This window comes from Penicillium canescens, assembly GCF_028828765.1.
Source record: "Penicillium canescens strain IBT 15451 chromosome Unknown utg000011l_segment0_segment0, whole genome shotgun sequence".
NCBI classification, from domain to species: domain Eukaryota; kingdom Fungi; phylum Ascomycota; class Eurotiomycetes; order Eurotiales; family Aspergillaceae; genus Penicillium; species Penicillium canescens.
The window spans coordinates 463,700-489,955 of NW_026703973.1; the positions used below are offsets into that span (position 1 = coordinate 463,700).

A 26,256-nucleotide genomic window follows, 5' to 3' on the forward strand; every position below is an offset into this window, starting at 1 on the left:
CTAGTTGGCTGAGCACAACCTATCACAGTGAGAAATGGGCAGGATACTCCACATGCACTAACGGGAAATAGACAAAGATGGGATACAACTTAACCTACAAAGTTGAAAAGACCTACAACAAATGGGTAGCTCAGTCGGAAAGAGCATACCTTGGACTTGCAATGCCTATGAATATAATACTCGGACATCGATTCATAGGAATCAGGGAGAAACGGTGCACTAACCCATAGCCCCGACCTAAACCGCATCCAGTCCCCACCACAGGCAACGATCGTCAAATTTATTCCCGCGGTCAGACCTGGACCCTGATTTTAGTGGAGACACGGCAAATTCCAAGACTCGCACCTTGCTTTTCAAGGTTTTGCTTTGACTGAGTTTTTCACTTTTGCACTTCCGCGTGAATCTAATCTGATTGATAAAATGATTGATAAAAGAGGACGCCACATCCGTGAATCTACGTCCACGTCTTCTAAAGGGATATGGCTAACAAAATAAAAGAGCATAATATAACACCCTAAGAATAAGCATTAAACCCGCATCCTAGCATAGACTGACAAAAGCAGCGAAGCAAGTCACAACCCCTCTAATACCGGTGACCGAATAAACCCTTGAATAAACTTCCACTTCTGCACGCACAAACTTATCAGATGGAGATAAAAAGCCGAAGTGGAGAATAGAAAACAGAAAAGGGGTTCTACCATCCACTGCTCGCCACCTCATTGGATGAAAACCCTTCTTACGGATTCGATGGAGAACGTTACAGCACTCTTGCCCTTGGCACGATGCCAGGTCCCAACATTCTCCGAGGCGGAGGGGCAACACGAGATTGATGACTGCCATTCTGGGAATCGATCGTCGAGGCCTAAGATTCTGTTCCCGTCTTTTGGCGTTCTGAATGGTGGCATGTGGGTGTCGGTTTGCTCCACTGTGCGCGACGGACTTTGATCGGATGTCGGAGTTGGGGGTTTGGTTCCTGGTTTGCTTCGCTTGGGCCTTTTGGTGGTTAGTGGGATGGGTTCTTGCTTTTCTTGCCCTTTTTCTGGGCCTTTCTTTGCTCTATACTTCTTCCTGGTCTTGCGGAGTCGCTGTGCGCTCTGCTTTTTGTTACGGAGACTCGTTTATGGAATTGCTGAGTTAAGTCAATCAATGGACTTGGTTTGAGTGGAACTTTTGTTCTGGCTGTGGGATACCGATTCATTCCAACCGTTAAAGACGGTTGCTAGATCTTGTCGGTTCGTGGCAGGACCGTTGATCCTCTGCGTGCACTAGCTGGCTAGTGTGATCCAAAGATATGTCTACAGAGACAGAAGATATACCAGAGAGGAAGAGGTCCCAAGTGGTATGTCCACAGCCAAAAGATGCCCAAGTATAAAACTGACCATGTCAAGGCGAAGTACTTGAACAAGTGCATTCCCACTAAGCAGGGCCTCGGCAAATTCTTCTCATACACCCGTCTCCTTTTCTCCCTCGATTACACAAAGACCGATGTCCTCCTCATCGTAACTGCTGTCTTCTTTGCCGTTGCGGCAGGCATCCCCTTTCCACTCCTCGGTATCGTCTTCGGTGATCTAATAAACGACCTAAACACGGCTACCTGCGTCCCATCCGAAACATCAAATGCCGACGTAACAGGCTCAGTACGCACAAAAGTCCTCTACGTGATCTATATTACCATCGCCAATTTCTGCTTTATCTATATCCACTGCAGCTGCTGGAGTTTGATCAGCGAACGCATCGCCCGGCGATACCGTCGCCGCTACTTCGAAAGCGTGATTAGGCAAGAAACGGGCTATATCGAGAGTCTACCAGCCGGAGATGTCGTTTCCAGACTCGTGGGTGATATCGAGGTCGTGCAATCCGGTACCTCGGAGAAAGTCGGTTTGGTCATTTCTACCGTTTCATATTTTGTGGCTTCGTATGTCGTTGCGTTCATCAAAGTCCCGCAGATTGCGGGCATGTTGATGTCGGTGGTGCCGTGTTTCTTTGCAATGACTTATGTGGGAGGATATTATATCAAGAAATATGGTGGGCGGATCAGCCAGCGTGCTAATGCTGCTACGTCTATTGCCTCTTCGAGCTTGTCGCATTTGATGCTGGTGCATGCTTTCAACGCGCACGATCGACTAGAAAGGTTGTTTGCGGATTATCTCTCCGAATCTCGGATAGATGCTCTTAAGAAGGCTGCAACCCATGCTTGTCAATTGGGATTTCTTTATTTCGTTGCTTACAGCGCCAATGCCTTGGCTTTCTGGGAAGGTGCTCGTTTGATCGCGGACTCGGTGGAAGCTGGCGGGACGGGGGTGTCAGTGGGTGCGGTATACACGGTCATCTTCGTCCTGATTGATGCTTCGTTCATTCTCAGTCAAGTCGCGCCATTCGTTCACGTCTTTGCTTCCGCGGCTGGCGCAGCTGATAGACTACTCGAGGTCATTCACCGTGAATCGAACATTGATGGGACATCCGATTCTGGTGATAAGTTTGCACCTTTCAATTCCGAAGACATCACTTTCCGAGATGTGCACTTCACATACCCGTCTCGCTCGGACGTGCCTGTTCTCAAAGGTGTCGACTTTGCCATTCCGCCTCGGAAACACACTGCAATTGTTGGTCCATCTGGCGGAGGCAAGTCGACCATTGTGGCCCTTTTGGAGCGTTTCTATGATCCCCTGTCTGGAGAAATCTCCATTGGAAACCAAAACTTCCGTGATTTGAACGTGAAGTATCTGAGAGGGAACATTGGCTTTGTACAACAAGAGCCATCATTGCTGGACCGCTCAATCCTGGAAAACATCGCCTATGGACTCGTCACCTCTGCAGCTGAACACCACCAATCTTTGGCCCCCTTCATCTTCGATTCCACTCTCCCTGACCTAGTCGCCCAACTTCGCACAGGTCTTTCAGAAAAGAAAGCACTTGAAGGTCATGATCCTAAAGTGGCCGAGATCGTGACTTTAGTACGACAGGCTGCCACCAGTTCAAATGCTTTGAGCTTCATTGACGCCCTACCACATGGCCTTGCTACAACCGCAGGCTCATCTGGCAACATGCTGAGTGGAGGCCAGAAGCAGCGCATTGCCCTAGCTAGAGCTCTAGTGCGAGAACCAACATTGCTCATCCTCGATGAGGCGACGGCAGCATTGGATTCTACCAGTGAACAATTAATCCAAGAGGCACTGGCCAAGGTGTCGGAACGTGTGACTACTGTCTCAATTGCACACCGTCTCGCCACGGCAAAGGATGCACACAAAATTGTAGTCATCCAGAAAGGCAGAGTGGTTGAAGAAGGACCTCATGCAGAGCTAGTCGCAAAGGGAGGCTCATATGCTGAGATGGTCCGCCTTCAGAATCTTGGAAAATTGAGCATCGGTACGCTTAAACAGGATCCTATCCGCCAAACCAGAGAGACTGCCATTATCGAGACATTGCCAGTGGACAACAAGGAGGCTTTATTGGATGTTCTTGGTACCGATGTCACGGATGAAACTTTGCCTGCATACGAGGGTGTTGTCAAAAAGGAGACCAAAAAAGAACGGAAACGACGCGAAAAAGAGCTCAAGGCAAAGAAAAAGTCCAAGCGCTCGGGTTGGTTCACCACAAAATTCACTTGGTCTCTACTGCGTCCGAACATGCACTTCATCCTAATAGGCTTTGTCATGTCCGTCATTATCGGTGGTAGCTATTCCGCCGAGGCCGTCATCTTCGGACATACGGTTGGCGCATTGAGCCCCTGTGGTGGAGCAGACGGTATCCGATCAGGTGGAAACCTATACGGATTACTATTCTTCATTATGGCTCTGATTGAGCTAGGCGCAAATGTGATCAGCGGCTGTGCATATGGCTGGGCAGCCGACAAGATCCTCTACCGGATCCGAGTCCTCTCACTACGATCTCTCTTGAACCAGACTATGACGTGGCATGGTGATGACGATCGCTCTCCGGGAACTCTCATTACATACATCACCGGTGATGCCACTGCATTGAGCAGCATCACTGGAACAACCATCGGGCTGTTGCTGGCTACTGCCGTCAACTTAGTGGCTGGTATGGTGATATCGTTCGCTATTGCGTGGAAGATTGCTATCGTTCTTCTGCCCACAATCCCTGTGCTCCTGATCGCGGGCATGATGAAGCTACGCACCCAGGCCCAGTTCGCTGAACGACATCAGAAGGCTTTTGCGAAAGCGACAGCCATTACTGTTGAAGCCGTCAGTAACATACGGGCTGTGTCGGCATTTTCCCTGGAGAAGCAGTCCTATGCAGTCTATGAACGGGCACTCAAAGCCCCGTACCGCGAGACATTGAAGTCGATTGCCTTTGGCAATGTTTTCCTTGCAACGGCGTTCAGCATTAGCAATCTTGTCTATGCCCTAGCCTACTGGTGGGGTACTCGGCAGATCATCGCTGGACTCTACTCTCAGACTCAATTCTTCATTGTGTTGCCGGCTCTTTTGTTCAGTACCCAGTCTTGCGGACAGATGTTTGCCCTTGCACCTGATATCTCCAAGGCTGGACTAGCAGCATCGAACATTGCTGAGCTGCTCACCACCCGATCCAGCGACGAGGAGCTGAACTTTGAGACGAAGGGCCAGAAGGTCGACGTCAATCTTCTTGAAGAGAAGATACCTGACCCTGAAGCAGCACACCCAGAACGGCGTTTGCTCAACTCAACCGAAGCACCTCCAATGATGAGCGGTATCGGTGCCGAGCTCCAAAACGTCCACTTCGAGTATCCCTCCCGACCAGGCCAGCCCGTCCTCCGTGGTCTGAGCCTAAGAATTCAGCCCGGTCAATTTTGCGCCCTCGTCGGCCCCAGCGGCTCTGGTAAATCAACAACATTCGCCATGCTCGAGCGCTTCTACCGTCCAGAGTCCGGTGCAGTAATAATCGACGGCGTCAATATCACCCGGCAACTAGGCACAGTATTCCGCGACGACATTGCGCTCGTCCCACAAGAAAACGTGATGTTCGAAGGCACTGTCGCATTCAACATCGGCCTCGGAGCCCGACCCGGCCACCAACCAACACAAGCCGAAATCGAAGGAGCATGCCAGATGGCCAATGTCCACGAGGTGATAATGGCGTTACCTCAAGGATACCAAACGCAATGTAGCCACGACGGAAAACAATTCTCTGGCGGACAGAGACAACGGCTATCAATTGCCCGAGCACTTGTTCGTCGCCCGCGCATGTTACTTCTCGATGAATCGACTAGTGCATTAGATGTTGAGTCCGAGAAGAGGATCCAGGAGGCGCTGGCTACGCTTGCTGGTCGTACGACCATCGTTGCTATTGCCCATCGATTGAACACTATTCATCGGGCTGATTGCATTTATCTTATTGAAGATGGGCGTTGTGTTGAGCAGGGGACTCATGATGAGCTTGTTCAGGCTAGTGAGTCTTATCGGACGAATGTTATTCATCAGTCGTTGGAGACTTGATATATGGGGGTTTCGTGGCTTTTTGGATTGGACTTTTGTGTATGGCGTTAGAAAGATAATATATAGACGAACATATATACGGTATACACCATTGCTGTTTCTCTTCCTGTTTCTCTTATTGCTACTCCTCCCCGTTGGCCTCCCCTTGTCTTTCTCACTGCAAGACAGCCCTTTAAGATACTGCGCCATGTTATGGAAAATCCCCCTTTCTGTCCCTCGTAAATCCTCGTGTCCACGGTTCCATGACAGAAGACCTTCTTGGTATGAGGGGTGGTTTAGCAATTCGTTCTTGCCTTGCTTAGACTGCACTATAGCTATGATACGGGCAACACTGGGGGAACGGGCGGGGTGGGCTCAGCGTGGCGTGTAATATATCGACGTTGTCTGGTGTCATTGCACTAGAGACACTAGACCCAATAATATGTTTCTCAGATTATAGCCACGAGCATAAGTCCTTTGAAACCCCTACCGTTATATAATCTACATAGTCAACCCACTATTTCTAAATAACTCGATGATGGGAAAAGGGAATCGAAAAACGAGAGGCCAATAAAACGGTATACTCGCTTCGAGGCTTTCGCGTAGAGATCAGTGGTACGTATACTAATTTATGGCCTTGAATAAAGCGCGTTATATCCTTGAATCCGAGGTTGAAATATATAGAAAACAAAGAATGGCCTTGTTCTTTTGTAAACTTGATGTTCTTCGAACAAAGAAGAATAAGACTCGTTGACAATAAGCATTGTCTTGGGATCGCCTTTGAATGAACAAGAGCAAAGAGGAGAACGCCTCTTTGACATCAAATTTAGCCCCCGTAGACAACGGATGTGATAGATATATAAGCCGTGGTTTCTCCACAGGAAATAGGATCATATACCTTACTATTTCACCAATTTTACACCGTGAGCTTCGTTACTCTATACAGTTCCGTTCCACAAATACTATATAACCAGTTGACTAAATATTCAACTATGCCACCTCAACCTAAAGTGAAGAAGGACATCAAACTTCCTATTGAGTTTAACCCCGGTCCTAGAACACAGCTTCCAACCAGGGTGAATTCCGAAAGAGCTCACGAAGAGGCTTACCGCGCTTGGTCTTCTATCCCCTATCAACCTGCATATCATGCAGATGCCCTAGCAGCCCTAGAAGGAAGATCCCCAAAGAAGGTCCCAAAGAGGGCCCCGACGAGGACCATTAGGACCATAAAAAGGACTCATGAAAGCACTCGTGAAAGAGCCATAGAGAGAACCCAAGAAACAGCCCGGATTCCCCAAACACTCTGCCATGTTATGCGACGAGCCATTACTAACTATAAAATTAGAGATCTCTCTTTGCCCAAATCGCTATTTGAACTTCGACGTGAACACGGTCCTGTGACAGGGATCAAGGTAGAAAATATGCACAAATTCGTGTGCGCATCACACCTTGTTTGGGAGATGTGCTCTTCGCTCTCACAGAACGGCGACGACCCCAAATGGACAGAAATGTTCAAAATCTGGGAGCCGCAGTATGCGGAGGTTAGGGATCAGATTGCTTCTTGTAAAGGCAAGTCTAGGTTCTCTGTTGTCATTCCTCCCCCTCCGGTGGATGTTACAATTGTTGAGCATCGCGCTCATCTTACTTCTGGATACGAGCGGAAAATATTTGAGTTAGTGGGAACCGAGTTCACCTATAGCAGTTCTTTGCATCTGTGTGATGATCTGTGCGAGCTTCGCAAATATCTCACTGTTATTTCTACTCGTCCTAAGTGGGGGTCATTGAGCATCACTTTCCGGCATGAGCCTTGGTTCCCGGAGGGAAGGTGACAAACTAGCCCTACTTGTTTAACTTCAAATAAGTACTGAACTGCACCTCCTACGCTTTGATAGTTTTCATTCTGTTCAGCCATAATGTCAATACTATATTCTGGTTTTCTTCAAAGCTACATTCGGATTCTAGTTCATAGGAGAATTCTAAACTTTTACACACGATAGAAGTCAATATCTAAAGCAACGAGCTACTGAAGGTCTTTTACGTATAAAGATTTCTTCCCTAATCAAGACAATGACCCATCTACTTCCTTTAGATAGAGAAGGACTACGGAATAGTCCTCTATTTATCATATTAAGCCTCTGTAGACCTAACCCTAATTAGAAAGGGGCCTTCACCTCCTTTATAGAGAGTGATACGTAATAACATATTCAATGCTGATCATATGATTCATGCCTAATCCCTTAGCCCCCAGTACCATACCTAGTCATTGAGTAACGCACTAACACCAAAGCCTTTGATTATTCCCACTACTCCTTTGCCATGGTTCGTGGCCTTGATGTCGTGATTTTCCTGATGGACCTTTCCGTTATCATATTCGCAGTTGATGGGGCCGATGAATAGCTTTCCACCATCGCTCATGTCAACGTTGGTGATCCTGTGCCCGGTGCGCACCTGGTGAGCCTTTTCGAACAGGCGTTCTAGTAGCTTTTGAGACCCATCAAGTGAATCCGCGTTGGTCTTGGAGCTGTTCGATTAATTCGGAGCGACCTTGGTCCTCTAAGGGCTGTGCTTCTGTGGCTTTTTTTTTTTCAAGGTCATCTCCGCTACCAAGTTTTGTTCATCGATCGCGACCATCCTTTGATATAGGGCAATTTCCTTAGCGTGGAGGACTTCTTCCATCGCGAACCTTGAAGAGATTCAAAGTGGCGATCAAGCCATGGCGCTTCTTGACTATGAAGCAGGCATATCAACCGAGACTGGGAAGTCAAGGACTCGATCCTAGTTTCGTGGCAGATATCCTTTGACTATGTTCGGCAGGTCAAAGAGTCAGCGATAGACCTACTCACAACCCAGGAATGATACATCTGAGGAAGATATTGAAACAATGCAACACTATTCTTTCATATCAACAGACAAAGATCCTAAAGTCTCCCGGATGCATCGTCTAGTGCAACTAGCTACATTGAGATGGCTTCGAATCCAGGGACGGGTCGAAGGGTGGAAAGGAATATTCATCGAAAATATCTGAGGCATTTCCCGCGGACCATGATGAAAATATGGAAACCTGCCAGTAAAACTTCCGCACGGGGAATCAGCGCTCGCTCAGTCCCACGAAGCAAAGCTTTCTCTTCTTGACTCGGCAGCGCTCCCTTATAACGGGGAATGTTATGCAAGTTACCACGGAAGACTCCGATATTTGGGTGAGAAGCATCAAGATACACAACGGAGCACGGGAATCATGGAAATCCTCGCAGTGATATACCTTGCGGAAGGCCGATTGCAGGAGGCTGAATCACTACAACTACAAGTGCCGAAAGTCAAGAAAAGAATCTTACGTTCAGAACATGGCAACACGCTGTCAAGCACGATTCACCTAGCGTTAACTTATGGAGCCCAAGGCTGGTGGGAGGAGGCCGAGAAGTATGCAGGCGACAGAAATTTCTAAGACCAATGTCGGCGAGGACCACCCCGACACGCTAAGGGGCATAGGTCACTTGGCAGGGACATACTAGAACCAGGGCCGATAGGGGGAGGCCAAGCAGCTTGAGCCGCAGGTGATGGTGACTTGCAAGAATAAACTCGGCGAAGACCATCCCGACACGCTGTCTATTATGGGCAACCTCGCAGAAACGGTTTTTCACCTGGAACATTGGGGTGAGGCCGATCAGCTCTTCCTACATGTGACCGAGAAACATAAGACCAAACTCGGGAAGGACCATCCTGACATGCTGAGAAGCATGCAGAATCTTGCATGCATCTGGAAACGTTCCGGCAAAACTGCAGATGCCATTAATTTGGCGACGGATTGTTTAGCCAAGCAAAAGCAAGTCATTGGATCCAACCATCCTCATACTATGTTATGTTCGGAAATATTACGAGAGTGGGAAACCGGGGCGAGACCGAGGAAGAGTCCTGAATACTACAGGCAAGAGTCTGTGCAATTCTTGTGATACAAATGAGGCTGGTTCAGATCAAAATAGAGCCGCGCCGTCGGAAATAGTTTCCGAGGTATCTGTACGACGCATCCTGTTGATTGGAAATCAACCTCGAAGGTCATGTCAGATATACTCAAACACTCATTGCCCTGCATTACAACAGTGATTCATTTACATTGACCCGAAGCGGTATGTAGGCTACAATTGCTGTGTAAATACTGGACATGCATTGTGTTTTACAACGATTGTTCCAAGCTTCTTGAAGGCGTCATATTGCGTGCTCTGCCCCGCTGGAATGGGAGAGCCCTGGTATCACTGAAACTGTAGATTATGGAAAATAGCGAGAGAAAGAGTATTCGGCGCACGCGTAATACAGGTGTGTAGCCTCATGTTAGAACATTGATCATAGGATGAATAAGACACCTTGCCCTAAGCTAAAGTATACATAGAAAGTAGTTATGTATGTACTAACTTATGCATATTGGAGCACTTGCCAATTTCAGCTGCTCCGACATCCCATAAAAGAGCACATGGAGAATTGTGCCGTAATAGCCCATCGAACCCCTGCAAAGGAGAGAACCTTTTACTTGGCGGCCCACGGTTACCACGATGCCGGAACCGAACGGGAGAACACCAGAGAAGGGATAATATGTACCTTGATGCTTCAGTTAATATGGGGAAAATTCTCACCTAATTGCATTGACAACATTCTTTACTATGTATCCCCGTCTACATAACGTTACTCCGGACACATGGTGTTCCCCGGCGACATGTTCATCTCGGCCGTGCCGTGCCTAATCTCCGTGGAGCCACTCACGTAGAGACCCTTTTCTTGTGGCTTGATCGACAGACCTCAATCGAAGAAGATCGGCGACTATCTACGCCGATCACCACAATACGAGATCTTAGTGCACAAAAGATCCATTGATGCATACCATCGAGATATATGGGCGGGTAGGGGTGGTTTTTCATTTTGTTTCATTCATTCTTTTCCATACTCGTCACTCCTTGATTTACTTCCCAGTCGCTCCTTTCGGATCGTTTTTTGATCCAGTCATTCGTTTCAATATGGCCCCTGTTTGGTCATGGGTGGGCGCCTTCCTGGCAACCCTGCCGGTGGCTCTGGCAGGACATGGCGACCCTATTGCCCAAAAATACATAGTCGAGTTTGCTGATTCCAAGATTGTTCGTCTACATATCAGCGCCGCCATGGCAAATCGCATAGATATACTAACTTATATAGTCCCCAGCCAGCTTCCTCTCCACACTGAATGCCCACGGCATTCCCGCCAGTCTCAACCATGACTTGTCCTTTGCTCTCTTCCATGGCGGATCTTTCACTTTGCTCGACGACCAGAGCGAGGCTGCCATTGTCAAGCAGATCTCCTCGTGGCCTGTGGTCAAGAAGGTCTCCCCAGTCCGGGAGCTGCACCACTCCAAACGCGACGCTACGAGCATTGCCCATGGCGCACCCGCCCGCCGTAGTCCTCCCACTCATGGTATTCGACGCCGTAACACAGCAGGTCACGAAGGCAATGATTACCCTCACATCATGACCGGAGTTGACAAGTTGCGCCAGCAGGGCTACCTAGGAACAGGTATTCGCGTAGCGGTTGTTGACTCCGGCGTTGACTACAAACATCCCGCGCTTGGAGGCTGCTTTGGCAAGGGCTGCTTGGTTGAGTTCGGTTTCAACTTCCTTGACAACACTACTGACCCGTGGGAAGGCCACAGTGGACATGGTATGTTTGCCTTCAGGGATGCAGAATATCTGGATCTTTCAGCTGATAGCCTGTAGGTACTCATGTCTCTGGACTGATTGCTGCTCAGCCTAACCCCTACAACTTCACCGGCGTGGCCCCGAATGTGACCCTGGGTCACTACAAGGTCCTTGGGACGCCTTCAGTACACACCGGTACCGACATTGTCGCTGCCGCTTTCAAGATGGCCTACGAGGACAAAGCAGACATCATCTCGGCATCGTTCGGCACGTACAAGGGCTGGAGTGACGAACCGTGGGGACAACTGATCCAGAAATTGGCCGAGGCTGGTCTTCCCTCCTTCATTGCAAGTGGCAATGAAGGAAGTTTAGGTCTGTTCCTGGCCTCGAATGGTATCGACAACTCCGCCGGCATCGGCATTGGATCCTTCAACAACTTGTATAGTCCCCTGCTACTGACTGGAGCCTCATATTCCACCCGAAACACCACCAAGGAATTTGGTTGGCAGCTCGCGGGTACATCCGACTTCAAGAATGGCACCTACTCTCTCTACCCGAGCAGCCTGAATGCATCCGTCGTGGGTGATTCTTGCGAGCCGTGGACGGCAGGCCACCCCGATGTCTCCGACAAGATCGTGCTCATCCGCTATGGTGGCTGCAAAGGCAGTCAGCAGCAGGCCAACGCGGTGAAGGCCGGTGCTAAGAACATCCTGTTTTATAACAATGCACCAGGCACCTATGAGCTCCCCGTTCAGGACCCTGGTTTGGTAGGCCTGGGAATGGTCTCTTCTCAGACTGGCGCGAACTGGGTGAAACTGGTCGCATCTGGAGCCAACGTCACCCTGCACATGACCAGCGAAAAGAACTCCAAGACTTTCTTTACCAATGAGGAAAACCCTCAATCTGGTGGCCAAGTTAGTGATTTCAGTCAGTGGGGGCCCAGCAACGAGCTCCTCCCTGTGACAGCAGTCTCAGGGGTCGGTGGGTTCATGCTGTCGACATGGCCGGTCCTTGAGGGCAGCTACGCCATCGACACTGGTACCTCGATGGCGACCCCCTACGTTGCTGGCTGTATTGCTCTCTTGATGGAGGCTCGCGGCAAGGGCAAAGTGACTCCTGCTGAGATCAAGTCTCTGTTGTCGACCACTGCCACCCCAAATGTGTTCCACGATGGCGTTACAGCCTCGCCTTTCCTGGCCTCCGTAGCGCAGCAGGGAGGTGGTCTTATCGATGCCTACCAGCTTGTGCACACCACCACCAAGTTCAATGTAAGCACTGTCGCCTTCAATGACACCGAGCATATCGCCCCGGCATATATCCGCATCAACAACACCGCCTCCGAGTCGCGTGTCTACACTGTCAGCCATGTGGGCGCCGCTACTGTCTACGCATTGTCCGACAACAGTTCCATCCCCCAAGTAAACAAGCTCGGCAATTTCGTGGACCGCACAACCGAGGGTGCCTCGCTGAAGTTCAGCTCATCCAGCGTGCGCGTGGCCGCCGGTGGGTCTGCTGTGTTAAAGGTCACTGCCACCCCGCCCAAGGGTCTCATCGCCCGTCGCATCCCGGTCTACAGCGGATTCATCACGTTCAACGGGACCACAACGAATGATTCTTTCTCAGTTCCATACCTGGGTGTTGCCACCGCTATGCGCAACGTGACGATCCTAGATACCACGCAAGGTAGCAATTCTCTCATCGACAGCAGCACCCAACAAGCCGTCCAGGCCAACCACCAGTTCGTCGTGCCGGGCGAGAACGACTCGATAGACCGCGCGAACACCAGCTACCCCATCTTCCAGACCCAGCTTTCCATGGGAACGGATCTGCTCCTCGTCGGCGTCAAGCCCGCCAACAGCCACGCTATCCTCCCAGTGTATGCTCCCCAGACAGCCCTCCCCCGGAGTGTTGATGGCGTGACTGGCCCAAGCCCCACATCATGGACAGGCGAATTGGCAAACGGATCGTATGTTCCGGCCGGAAATTACTCTTTAGTTGTGCGTGCGCTGAGGATCTTTGGCAACCGCACTAACCCGAGTGATTATCAAACCGTGCGGTCGGTCAACTTTGGGATCACATATGCTCCCCCAGCCGACAATTAGCTATAGAGCTGTTCTAGCAGGTGACGGGCCTCAGCATGCCTTTTTATATACTCAGGCTTTAACTTTTATTGTCCGTTGGGCACCTTCTACCTTCGTATCTGTCCTATTTTGAATAGGGGATGGACGGAAGTTATGATCAGTTATATTATTTTCATTACCTGCTTCACAGGCTGATATACCGTACAAGTCGTTCTCTTACCCTAATCTATAATTAGACATCGCGATAAATTGCCTGCTTACTACCCTTTATAAGAAAATATGACCTGAAAAGGCTGGAAACCCTCAGTTCCGAATAGTCTTGGAATTGGCGGTTCTGCACGTTACCGACTAAACAAGTATAAAAGCCCTGTGGCGTATCCACAAAGAGTAAAAGTGCCTGAATATACCACATTTAGAACCGATCCAGAACCGATCGCCAGATTTTCCCTTTAGGGCGACAGTCAGCTCGGCCGACCTGCTTGGATAGTCTCGGCAGCCATTTCCCCGATCTCCCCACATAGTTCGGGGAGTAGTCCGCCGTGACGTTTGTTACTCCACGTTCACGGAGATACACCGTGCGGTTCGCTTGAGTTGCCAGGAAGCTCCGGCAAAACGGCGAAAAGGAGGGGGAGGGAAGAGGATATAAAAATGGCGAAGGAACCATTGTACGACGAAGAATAATTCCTCTGTTACGCGAAGCTATACCGTCGTCGCAACGTCCACCTCCATTGACCACGACACGCACATCCAATACAATACAAGAATCTCCCCAAAATGGCAACAACATTAACAGGGGGAAACCCACACATAATCCAGCTCCCCAAAACACCCCCAAACACCCCCTCGGACCCGCGCACAATCGCCCAACAATGGCTCTCAGCCCTTTCAGCGCAGCTATCGCACCCAGCCACGCTGAACATCGCAGACCTGTTCCACACAGAGTCCTGGTGGCGTGACATGCTCGCGTTAGACTGGGACATGCGCACCGTGCATAAAGCGCCGCAAATCGCAGAATTCCTTAGGCAGCACCAGAGCAAAGCGCAGCTGTGCGGATTCCGACTGCAAGACCAGGGCCAGTTCCAGCCGCGCCTGGAACAGGTTGTCTCAGGGCTGAGTTGGGTTTCTTCTATGTTTTTCTTTGAGAGTGCTGTTGGGACTGGGACTGGGATGCTGCGGCTTACGCAGGGTGCTGATGGGGTTTGGAAGGCTTATGCTGTTTATACTTCGTTGCAGGAGTTGAAGGATGCAAGGGAGCCGTTGGGGAAGTTTAGGGCTGAGGGGACGACGGAGTCTATGCCTGGTGGTTTGGCTGGGGGGACTTGGATTGAGAGGAGGGATAGGCAGAGAGAGTTTTTGGATGAGGAGCCGACTACTTTGGTTGTTGGGGCTGGTAAGGGTTGTTTTATTTGATTAGAGGATTGTTTAATGCTGATATCTGGATAGGTCAGGCTGGTTTGAATATGGGTGCGCGGTTGCAGAGTGTTGGGATATCGTGTCTGATCGTCGATAAGAATGACCGCGTCGGTGATAATTGGCGTAACCGGTACAGGGTGAGTAGAGCGAGAGTTGATGAGGACATCGGAAATACAAGAAAAGAATTTGCATACTGATTCTCGCCATTCAGACCCTGGTTACCCACGATCCAGCCGAATTCACACACATGGCCTACCTGCCTTTCCCACAGAACTGGCCGCAGTTCACACCAAAGGACAAACTCGGCGACTGGTTCGAAGCATATGCGAGCATTATGGAGTTAAACGTCTGGATGAAGACATCCGTGGTCTCAGCAGACTATGATGACGCCACTGCAAAGTGGACAGTAGTTGTTGCTCGCGGTGATGGCTCTCAACGAACGCTGCGTCCTCGTCATATCGTTTGGTGTACTGGCCACTCTGGCGAGGCACGTATTCCCTCGTTCCCCGGCCAGGAGTCCTTCCAGGGCAAGGTGTATCATGGCAGTCAGCACCGTGATGCCTCGGAATCGGATGTCCGGGGAAAGAAAGTGATCGTTGTCGGAACTGGAAACAGTGGCCATGATATTGCGCAGAACTATTACGAAAACGGAGCCGATGTTACCATGCTGCAGCGCAGTGGGACATATGTCCTGACTGCCGCTAAGGGTGTCTTCATGATGCATAAAGGAATGCATGAGGATGGCGGGTATGTTCTTCTCGCCTATCTTTGCCTCGTTGAATTGTGCTTTTATGATACTAACAGAATATCCCAGGCCCCCAACTGAAGAATGCGACATCGCTACAGAAAGTCTCCCCTGGCCCGTTCAACTCGCCTTGAGCGTCCACTTGACGAAACGTATCGCCGAAGCTGAAAAAGAAACATTAGACGGGCTCCGCCGCGCCGGCTTCCAACTTGACTTTGGTCCCGACGGCGCCGGTATTGCACGCGCATACTTCACTCGCGGTGGAGGCTACTATATCGATGTGGGATGCAGCCAGCTCATCATCGACGGCAAGATTAAAGTGAAGCACAGTCCAGGCGGCATCAATGGCTTCGGAAATCGGGAGCTCCAGTTGGCAGATGGCGACTCCCTCCCAGCAGATATTGTCGTTCTCGCTACCGGATATGATAACATGCGTACGACTGTGCGCAAGGTCTTGGGTGATAAGGTTGCAGATAGATGTTCCGATGTTTGGGACTTGGATGGGGAGGGTGAGGTCAACGCTGTATGTATCCATTTCTTTCGTTTTGTTTCAATGTTTTCTTTGCTAATCCATTTTTTAGATGTGGCGTCCCAGCGGCCACCCGGGATTCTGGTATCATGGAGGAAATCTGGCGTTGTGCCGTATTTACTCCAAGTTCCTTGCACTTCAGATTAAGGCTGTTGAGAGTGGCCTGTCTCCTGGAATTAGACAGCAGAGCATGAACAGAGAGGCTAAGATTTAAGATAGTTTCTCTTGAAAATTGGATGCTATAACTTAGATGTGCTACAACGGGGGTAATAAATGTGTATACAGTGCCACTGATGATTTTATTGGACAGTACAAGAAGGCCCCAAGCGACTATACCGTTTCATGTATTATTTTCGCCCTGCTTGGCCTCTCCTTTTTCCAACCCAATTTTGCCCATATTAAAGTGCCTCGGGATCATCATTAGATTGTATAAAGGGGGGTTGTGAAAGGACATACGGCCTATGACTGTATAAGATGGTTTCATATTCAGATTACACTTAGAATATGAGGACCTGTGGAATTGACGCCGAAAATGACCGCTTTCGAGGCCAGAAACGGCCGCCTTTCCACACGTAACTTTGGACGTCGAGCCGCCGCTTGACCGCCCACAGCCCTGGAACACCACTATTCTACACCCGCCTAGCGCTGTTAGCCATCCCCTAGTCCTGATGTTGGCGCTCGACTTCAGCGCTTGTTCTCCCTGTTTCCACTGGCGACCAAAACGACGCCGAAAATGGCTCCCCTCTGCAGCTAGGTCTAAGTCCCCTCCTTGTTCGCCTAGCCCGGTCGAGTGCCTATAAAATGCTTCGTCTTCCGCTTCTTCGCGTTGCACCCTCCTTTTCTCGCTCCTTATCCCTTTGTCCTCGCCCTAAGTCAACCTTAACGTTACCTGCACCGAAATTTTGTATCCTAGTCTTAGTATCTAACCTTTCCTATAGCATCTACGCCAGCCTTGGTGGTGTCGGGCTGAGCAAACTGAGGGCCAACCCATCACCCACGTTGACGCGCGATATCCAGGCACGAGTTCCTAAGGCCAAATGCAGGGCTTTGATTGGGGCCGCTGTGTTGGTGGACCCTCACGGTCGAACGTGATCATGTATCACGGAAGACTACCAAGCCACTCAAACAACTTTCTGCACCTGATACAGAAGGTTGTATAGGTTGCCAAGTATTGGCCGAATGCACCAATCTCGCCTACTTGGCGACACATGAAATGTAACAATGTTTCCTGTAGGCTGGTATGAAGTATTCTGCTCATTTTCGAAATTGAGATTTTTCTTTCACTTCTTTCTCTTTTCAAGTACTCAAAAGATCAGTTTTCATTGAAAATGTCATTAAGCCCAGTGTAATGCCGCAGATCTATACTGGTTCAAGAGACGTGCGTCTACTGGCCGAAGTGCTTCTCCAATTGAGAGCCACGTTTTTCAGCAGGGTATATAGAAATATCTTTAGAGCCAATAACAAGTGGTTTATAGCTTGCCAAATGGCCAACTACTTCAGTCCCACTGTCGTTTCGACATCAGAAGATGTCGAACACTATGCCCGTTCATACATACTGTTATATATTGCTCCTTCTTATGATCCATCCACCCCTAGATCGGCACGCAGTTTGTGGGTCAAAAATGTCAACATCCAGAGCATTTCAGTGTTTGTTTCCTGCAGGTGGTGGTGGAGCTCAAGGTGCCTCATCAGCTGTTCGTGGAGGTGTGATGGTGGCGAGGACGCAGTAAGCCAGAGGGGTACTTCGTACATAAAGGTAGCCCCTCGGCGAGATATTCTAGTTATCTTTCTGAAGAGGTAAAGCAGAAGCATTATTTTAAAAATATCTAGTTCTAATTTAGTAATTACTTAGCTAGACATTTAGCAACAATACCCTAGAACTGGTTGTCTAGGGCGACGATCCCTAAGCCTAGACTCTTGATATCCTCCTTGCTTATGCCTCTTCGAGCTGTGCCTATGGCCGAGAACTCATCGGGATTACGCATTTCACTAAACAGGAGTGTTTCTAGAATGGTGTGTAGGTGCCATCTTGGGGTCTTCCACGTTGGCATAAGTTGTTATGGCACCCACCGCCGCATCGCTAGTCAACGTAATGACTCGTGATAGTCCGACTAAGGCATCTGCCACGAGGTCCACCTCGCCCAAAAACGGCACAATCAGGAGTACCCCTATCAAAATATTGTTGATCAACTCCTTCGTCACCTCGTATGACTCGGCAACCTCGACCACTTCGTGCATGTTGGTCACAGCCTGGCTTAGCATGAAGACCGCCATGGAAATCGATTGCACAAGATCGTCCGTGCCACCAAGCTATGGCCCCAGGGCCAGCGCAAATGTTCGCCACAGAGATGATGATATTGTTGTTAGTCACGGTTTTACATTGAACAATAAAGTAGTGCAAGATGAACAGTGAATAAATAGGTTGCTTTCTGCACAGAGTCTTCTAGTCACTGGTCCAATGCCTTCTGAGATACTCTGATGTTGATACAGGTTTAATACCGGGACAGAGGTTATTCAAAGTGGGCTCAAAATCCATCCGGCCAGTGGCAATCCCCAAAAGCAACTGATAATAAAATCTTTCACCGTCGTCCAGGTTGCCTTGAAGAATTTCTTCAAGATTCTCAACTGACATATTCGTAATGCGAAGGTCTCTTCCACAAATCGTTTTCGCCAGCTGAGCAACCTCAGTAAAACTCAACTTGTCGCCAACAATTCTGCTTTCAGGTTCCCACTTAGCCAAATCAAGGGCAGCAGCCACAAATCGACCGACATCCTGCGTTTTCGTGACTACCACCTGCTGAGACGCATCCCCTGGAATGATGGCCGTACCCGCTTTCAAGTCAATGGCAAATGGTGGGCGTCCTTTATAAGCTCCAAGAGCTTCGTCGTCATCTCTGATGCACCCAGGGCCCCACACATTCATCCAGAGACCATTCATAAACCGAGTATATTCTAGCCCCGAGGACTGGACAGCTTTCCAAACAATAATCTTTCCCGAATAGAGGTGGACAATGTCATTGCAGTCACTGTTCCATTCCGACGGCACAAAGCGAGCCGCGCCGGCTTTTTTCGATGCCTCCAAGAGGGCCAGTTCAGCGGCCGTTGAGTTGCTCCCATGCGGAGAAATACAGCTGATCACTGTATGCACTCCTCTCAGCGACTCCGTGAGCTGTTCGATCGACCCATAATCGACAATGCGGGAACCAATGCCTTGAGAAGTGAGGTGCGGCTGGTTTGACCTCGAGAGAACAATCACTTCGTGTTTCTTTGCGTTGAGGATCGCCTGGACGATGTCGAATCCTATTCCCCCTCCGCCTCCGGCGACTGCAACGACCACCATGCTGCACAATCCAACTGGCCCTAGTGATGCAGCTAAATGCTGAATCCTTGTTAGCGACTTGTACTCCAACATTGACATTAGGATATACTTTTTTTGGACAAATTGCCACGTGTCGTGTATACAATAAAATGACAGCGGATTCAGACGAGCTGGTACTTATTAAACTCAAATGCTGTCGCACTTGGGTCGTACATAAATGAATTAGATCTAACTAACTAACTAACTAGTTAACTAATGTGGGTATTTACGTAACCCAGTGCAGGTAAGTTAAGTTAACGTTAGTTTATGCTCTCGTCAGCGTAAACTATAATGCCGTCAGCCGTTGATGCTAACGTCATCTCCCAAACGTAATTTTGGATCCACGGATGGTTTCCCTGTGATATCCGAAATTTGACCCTTGCCATTATGCTTACCAGTTGCAAGTTTAGCGTCTGCTCAGACAGCATTACGACGTTAAGTATTGTGTTGAGTTCTGCAACCAATGAACATAATAACCAATATTGTCAGCCTAGTTCTTACACGAACCGACACTCAATACGATCATCACACTTCATGCCTTCTCCATTTTATCATTAGCAACTCAAACACTATACGCTTTGTTTTTAGTATAAACATTGGGTACGAAGTGGCCCAGGAGCGTGAGATGCAATTCGGTGCCTCTGTCTGAATATTCCGAAGTACGGTTGCAAGAAGTCGAGTTTTATGGGGCTATCTAAGCAAGCGATTGAATCCAAACACAAAGGTAGTCAGAAGGTATATAATCCTTCATTCAAAGTAGATACAGTTAAGGAGTGAGCCATTTGAACTGGCCAGGCTTAGAGTCACTTCTTACAGACTAACAGACCAATAATCGGCGCATTGTCGTCACTCTGATCAGGAAGAAATATTGTATCTAAATGTTTCCTTCACAAAAAGTCAATCTGATCTCTCGTTATTGCTGTTTTACAGCTCAGGTGTATCAGCGAATGAGTCGTCCCACCTATTAAGTCGATATTATTAGTAAAAACAGGAAGAGTGATTTCGAAAAACAGAGCACTCACGCAGCGTGGTATCTTCCACCAGAAACACCCGCAGCTTCGACGACATCTCGGATTCTTTTGTTTTCTTCCGGTGTAAGAGTAACGGACAAGGCCCGGATATTGGTATCGAGATTTGTGGGCTTTGTCGTGCCAGGAATTGGGATAATATCATCACCCTGAGCCAAAAGCCATGCAAGGGCCAATGCACTGATACTAACGCCCTTGGATTCAGCAATCACATCCAAGGCATCCACAATCTTTAGGTTCTTCGTGAAATTCTCGGGCGAAAACCTGGGTAGGAAACGGCGGATATCGCCCTCTGGGAAATCATCCGGAGATTTGAGTTGTCCTGTCAGGAAACCCCGTCCAAGGGGTGCATAACAGATTACTGCCACACCAAGTTCACGGCATGCGGCCAGCAGGCCATTATGCTCAATGTCGAGACTGAACGGGTTATATTCGATCTGGACGGCAGCGATGTGGTGGATCTTGCACCTGTAGCCCGATGATATTTCAGCGTTAACGTTAACTTCGCGATGATTGGCGTACAGCTTCACTCACGCTCGACGCAACGTGTTCGCAGAACACTCAGACAGTCCTAAATACTTAATCTTCCCATCGTTCTTCAGTTCAACCATAGCAGCGACAGTCTTCTCAATCGGAGTGACTTTATCCAAGCGGTGAATATAATACAGATCAACAGAGTCCAGTCCAAGTCTCTTCAGACTCCGATCACAAGCCCCTTTGATATACTCAGGGTCACTCCTGACGAGAGCGTTGCCTTGGTCATCAACACCAGCACCGCCCTTCGTAGCAAGGAAGATTTCATCCCGTTTCCCGGTTGTGGCGAGCCATTTTCCAAGGAGGATTTCGCTATCTCCGTACACATCTGAAGTATCCCAGTTGACTATGCCACTGTTGTAGACATAATCCAGGAAGTGGAGACGTTCCTCATCGGGTGCAGCGGGTGCATAGTACGCTGAGAGTCCCATCATGCCATAGCCCAGGGCTGTGACCTGGGGGCCATCTTTGCCAAGTTGACGAGTGGGGAGTTTGGGAGCCATAATGCTTTTGTTCCAATACATAGACAAGGGAAGATCCAAAACGTCAACTAATTCAGAGCTGCCTCGTTGCCGAGTAGACTTTTTAAGTCCGGGACGGAGGTCATCCATTCATCATTGCGCCAGCAGGCCCCATTCATTTGAATAACGTTTTGGCCAGGATGAATCAACCAGGATACTAGCTTACGCGAGAACATAAGCGACCACAAAGCTTGGGGTGGCGACTTACCTCAGCTTCTTTTGCTTGTTTCAATGAAATGCCCACGGAGTAACACAAAGGGATATTGAAAATAGCAATCCAATAGGATACGATGAATCTCTAAATAGAGTCGTAATTGCATAATATTAAATAGTGGAACGACACGTCACGGCTGCAAATTTGTAAAGATCTGGATGTTGTATACATATATATGTATGCGGTGGAATATTTATAGATATTTCTTACCAAGGGTATGAGGACTTTTCACCCTTCATCTCACACCACCATCGACTATGTTGATACATTTCGCCATCTGGCCCATCGAACAATATCCACCACTTTTTCAAAAACCATGATTTTACCTCCCAGCTTCGGATGTCCCAAGGGGCTCCGGAGCTCATTGGATCACTTCTATCGTTCCTAGTCGAACCCCAACAAATGATTCCATCACTTCTCAGATCCCGACAGAGCTGGTCAGGATCGAAGGCCGGAGGTTGAATCTGAATGAGCTGAATTATACGATTTCGGAAAGCAGGAAAGGGGAGAATGTCGAGGTAAGGATGATGAGGGTAGGTCAGTTGCGTGGTAGAAGGTCGAAGCAGGGGCTTGATATGGGCAAACTGCTCTGCATTCGCTGCTTCGGATGGCTCATTGCCAACCCACGCCTGGTAAAAAGGTGACTGCGTTGTTTTGTCCCACAAAGTTTCCGGTGACAGTCCGAGCATTGCCGCATTAGCAAAGCATGCTGTGACAAATGATATTGTCGTGAGTTGAATTGTGTTCAGGTGTATATCTGGAATCTCGCAGGGTTCCAAAGGTGTCGTTATGGGTAGGATTTTTCGAGTGTCATTTTCGGTGTCTGTTGTTGATGTGATATTCGCTGATACGTCATTCCTTGGTTGCCTTTCTCCTTTCGAAAGGGTGCGTATGCCCGTGATTAGAATATCTTCAAGAGAATACTTTTGGCTCACACCATCCTCTGATCCCAACACATTGCTCAATCTGCTGGATCTGAATGAAGCTTGATCGACAGTTCGTGCCAGCGCCTGCTGATTGTCCTCATGACTGGTTAGGAAATCGGCATCTACCATCCCACTGCTATCTCGACCTGGGTTACTCAATCGCCGTGGGAAAATGTTGTCCGAGTAAAGTGCAAGAGTGGGATCGACCGAGTGCGGAATTGTCGGATTTTGATCCAAGAAGTTCATACCGCTTTGAAGTTCATCAATTGATTCACCCGGTATCGGATCGAATGTGGGAACGCCTGGTATGCTGCCAGGTAGGTCGAGTTCGTTTCCAGCTTCAGGGTTGATCAGATGATAGGAGTGAGAAGGCAGTTCGAGAGGACTACCTTGTGCGCTCATATCATTATTAAATGCCGGCTCCCCACTGACGCTTTGATTATTTTTTTGACATTGATGCCATGGGAACTCGTCACTATGCGGAGACGGCGGCGTAGGAGCGTTTCTCGGTCCCTTAACGATAGCTTCAAGCTGCTGTAGGTAACTCTTTTTCTTGTCTCCTGAGTGCCTATCAGTCAGACCAGTTACTAAAAATAAAGCATAGACAATAGTTGACCAGCTTTTGTATTCAGACAAAACTAACGGTAGGTCTTCTGCGCTATTCTGTTTTGCTCGCGCCTGCGTTCAGACATTGCGCAGCGGCGACGTGGGCCTCGTGGTCTTTGAAATGGGTATCGATCGGTATTATCGTGGTTCCGCTTTTCAATTGCTGGTGCGGATCTCTTTTGCATAGTTGTACTGTCCCGAAGACAAATTTGACCATATAAGGGAGGTGGAAGAGTTTCCGTGCGTGGCGGAAGTCCGTTGCATTGAGAGGGGTTTTATGCTTATTACTCATCTACACTAACATTAACGTTAACTTACTTACTTTTGGGTGACTAATTGGTTAGTTATACGAACCCCCGAGCAAAGCACAATGGCTTTTTTTCAGTCGCTCAGACCCAATTCAAACCACCAACGACTTTGATGCGTGGCTTTTTAGGGCATTTAGATGAGATGTCGAAGGGCGCAAGGTGCCGCCTTCCTAAAATGACAAAGGCGGGCCGGTAGCACGTGACCGGGGATTTAGCCACCTCCGGCTAAAGCATTTGGCACTCCATGTTGTCAGCGATTCGAGACCGAAGAGCTGTTTCAGACATCTTGGTCATCGTGGCTGATCTGTGAAATATTTCTGTTCTGGCTGGAAAGCTGTGCAAAACGACGCAGAAATGAGCGAAAGAGGTTCGGAGATCGTCTACCGGGCGGAAAATATTCCGATTCGCTTCTTCAAGGCATGTCGATGGTGCAGGAGACAGAAGATGCGGTGCGATGCGCGCAGTCAAACCCCTTGCTTCCGCTGTCGCTCCACCGGTCGGGACTGCATTCTGGATCCTATTGATGACGGCCGGCGCCGAAGTGACCGTCGGCGGAAGACTACAACCCCCGCGAGGTAGGACCTTGAATAGCGTAAACATTGCCGATATGAAGCGAGGCTAATATATCATTATAGGAGCCAAGTCAATTCTTCTCCAGTTGATCAGCGCACTGGTTTTCATACTCCGGTCTCAAGAGACCAGGGATTCTCTCCAGCCACCGTTCGCGATGGTGGCTTTGAAACTTCACTTGACTCTTTGCCCGAGTCTACTGGACTGAATAGCCTTCAAAGGTCGTATACAAATGACCAAAATGGACCAGAGCATCAGCAGTTGAGTCCAAATGAAATGATTGCACCTGCATCCGCGGTGCACTCCATGTCAGTGAATCTGCTGGGTTCAAATGATGTAAGTGATGCCCTTTTAAATAGAACTTCTATATATTCTGACTGTGTTTAGATATTCATGGACAACTCAAACAAGGGCGATTCCAGAGGCAATGTTATTGATCGAGGAATCGTCAGCGAGGAGCTCGCTCGCTCGATGTATGACCGGTATGTCAAACACTCACCTTTCTGAGATGTATTATAGTCCAATTCCTCATAATCATTATTTGATACAGATTCACAGGAGGCTCAAAAAACTACCTTGGACTTTTTGATCCCATTCGCGACACTTTTGACTCTATCCGGTCACGGTCATTGTTTTGCTTTACAGTAATCATATACCTCGCCAGTCGCGCTGTATCTGATCTACGCGGAGATACACATCTGCAGCGTGTTTTACAAGATGAGGCGCAGCGTTTGGCAGAAGACAGTTTCTTCGAGCGACCCACTAAACTTGAAACAGTGCAAGGAATGATTCTCCTGGCGGCTTATTCGGAGAAGACTTGGTTCTCAATCGCCCTCATTCTTCGCACAGCATTGGACTCTGGCTTGGAGAAGTCACTTGATACATTATTGTCACAGGAGACTGTCCCGCGGAGCTCTCTCTCTGCTTCTATGGCTGAACGTCAACTAGTATGGCAAACACGAACTTGGCTGATCAGTTTCACCTTGGAGTTAGACGTTGCATCTGGCACAGGACGCAAGTCTCGCATTGCCGAGGTCGATGTCTCAAAGCTACGCCGATTCCTTGAATATCCTCTTTCTCTGCCAGGCGATATGCGTACGGTTTGCATCATTGAACTCCATCAGCTACGAGGTAGGCCTATTAACTATATCTTCGTCTTTTGGAAAGTGGCTAATTAGAAACAGGCAATTACCGCTTTGCTATTGACAATGTACTGACGGTCGATGAAATCGTTTCGAACAAGCTACCATCCATTATGACCAGACTCCAGGGTTGGTTCGCAGCGTGGGATGAAATCCACAATAGTAAGCATTTGCGGACATCAACTATATTTGAAATTTGGTCTGACTAAACGTGATGTGAAGATAATGGGTTTCATGAAGGGGCGTTCCAACGCAGTAGCCTGAAGCTTATGTTTAACTATGCCAGAATATTTGTCCTCTGTGCTTCGCTCGCACGGATTCAGAAGCTGCAACCGACATACGCAGACTCTAGTTCTGACATCCTTGATCAGAATGTTGTTGAACTATGGCGATCCCTTGCAACGACAATCATGGACCAATTAGGATTTTTGATCAATGAGCCATCCTATCGTTGTCAATTAGCATGGTCCCCGACATACCCGGCTTTGACCATTGCGTTCGTCAGTAAGTCAGCTAATCTCACAGAATTACTCACACTCCTTGCTAATATGAAGCTAGCAACATTCGCCCTCCGAATAGCGAGGTGGCGTCCAAATTTAATCAACCAGAACCTCCTACTAGAAAGAGCAGAAAGGATTTGCGATTTCCTGAAACAGCCCCCTTATCCTGATATCCACCGGACAGTCTCAATCTTTGTCAACTACGCACGAGCTCTGATTGCTAGCCAGCGCCCACAGAGCAGCAATGGAACAGATGCGCCCAACATGTCCGATCAAGGTGACGGGCCACATCCGTCATACTGTGACGGCCCTATGGTCGATGCACCTCCTCCACCAGGAGTGGGTCCCATCGACGATCGCTACAGGAACGGGCTAAACACCCATACTGATAAGGATTCAAATATGGTCTCAATGCCAAGTGGCGATACATCTGCGGCCAGACCGCCACTTTCTCGGCTACCCGGCACGATGGAGGCACCAAACTGGACTGTATCAAACTCCATTGCGGATTCATTCGGTCTTTTCGAAGAAGGACAGAACGACATCTTTGATTTCTTACCAATGATGCCGTCGATGCCACAATAGTTATAATGCGTTTGCACATACTTAATTACGATAATTTATTGTACTGGGTTACTTGAGTTTACCAATTTGTGTATCGGCTACATTATGACCTGCCATGCAACTAAAACGTTGTACAGTAGAAATACGT

At 48.7% G+C, this 26,256-nt stretch overlaps 8 protein-coding genes across 8 annotated transcripts; 5 read left to right on the forward strand and 3 right to left on the reverse strand.

Annotated features, from left to right (window-relative positions):
* Nucleotides 1-1,358: 1,358 nt before the first annotated feature.
* On the forward strand, nt 1,359-5,438 carry N7446_012902 (ABC transporter ATP-binding protein; the record flags this gene model as incomplete). The annotated part of the gene is made up of 1 exon (XM_058521644.1): nt 1,359-5,438. The coding sequence occupies one exon, from the start codon at nt 1,359-1,361 to the stop codon at nt 5,436-5,438; it is 4,080 nt and encodes a 1,359-aa protein (XP_058365121.1).
* A 1,400-nt stretch (nt 5,439-6,838) lies between these two features.
* On the forward strand, nt 6,839-7,246 carry N7446_012903 (uncharacterized protein; the record flags this gene model as incomplete). Its single annotated transcript, XM_058521645.1, has 1 exon — nt 6,839-7,246. One exon carries the CDS (start codon nt 6,839-6,841, stop codon nt 7,244-7,246), a length of 408 nt encoding a protein of 135 aa, XP_058365122.1.
* A 3,171-nt stretch (nt 7,247-10,417) lies between these two features.
* Nucleotides 10,418-13,171, forward strand: N7446_012904 (uncharacterized protein; the record flags this gene model as incomplete). The annotated part of the gene is made up of 3 exons (XM_058521646.1): nt 10,418-10,534; nt 10,593-11,091; nt 11,148-13,171. The coding sequence occupies 3 exons, from the start codon at nt 10,418-10,420 to the stop codon at nt 13,169-13,171; spliced, it is 2,640 nt and encodes an 879-aa protein (XP_058365123.1).
* A 753-nt stretch (nt 13,172-13,924) lies between these two features.
* On the forward strand, nt 13,925-16,051 carry N7446_012905 (putative flavin-binding monooxygenase; the record flags this gene model as incomplete). Its single annotated transcript, XM_058521647.1, has 5 exons — nt 13,925-14,540; nt 14,594-14,700; nt 14,775-15,310; nt 15,378-15,831; nt 15,890-16,051. The coding sequence occupies 5 exons, from the start codon at nt 13,925-13,927 to the stop codon at nt 16,049-16,051; spliced, it is 1,875 nt and encodes a 624-aa protein (XP_058365124.1).
* Nucleotides 16,052-17,826: 1,775 nt separating this feature from the next.
* On the reverse strand, nt 17,827-18,075 carry N7446_012906 (uncharacterized protein; the record flags this gene model as incomplete). Its single annotated transcript, XM_058521648.1, has 1 exon — nt 17,827-18,075. One exon carries the CDS (start codon nt 18,073-18,075, stop codon nt 17,827-17,829), a length of 249 nt encoding a protein of 82 aa, XP_058365125.1.
* A 205-nt stretch (nt 18,076-18,280) lies between these two features.
* On the reverse strand, nt 18,281-19,177 carry N7446_012907 (uncharacterized protein; the record flags this gene model as incomplete). Its single annotated transcript, XM_058521649.1, has 1 exon — nt 18,281-19,177. The coding sequence occupies one exon, from the start codon at nt 19,175-19,177 to the stop codon at nt 18,281-18,283; it is 897 nt and encodes a 298-aa protein (XP_058365126.1).
* Nucleotides 19,178-20,119: 942 nt separating this feature from the next.
* N7446_012908 (uncharacterized protein) lies at nt 20,120-21,260 on the reverse strand (the record flags this gene model as incomplete). The annotated part of the gene is made up of 3 exons (XM_058521650.1): nt 20,120-20,156; nt 20,218-20,691; nt 20,758-21,260. The coding sequence occupies 3 exons, from the start codon at nt 21,258-21,260 to the stop codon at nt 20,120-20,122; spliced, it is 1,014 nt and encodes a 337-aa protein (XP_058365127.1).
* Nucleotides 21,261-23,686: 2,426 nt separating this feature from the next.
* N7446_012909 (Zn(II)2Cys6 transcription factor) lies at nt 23,687-26,129 on the forward strand (the record flags this gene model as incomplete). Its single annotated transcript, XM_058521651.1, has 7 exons — nt 23,687-23,907; nt 23,968-24,238; nt 24,290-24,384; nt 24,453-25,033; nt 25,087-25,206; nt 25,267-25,548; nt 25,603-26,129. The coding sequence occupies 7 exons, from the start codon at nt 23,687-23,689 to the stop codon at nt 26,127-26,129; spliced, it is 2,097 nt and encodes a 698-aa protein (XP_058365128.1).
* Nucleotides 26,130-26,256: the final 127 nt, after the last annotated feature.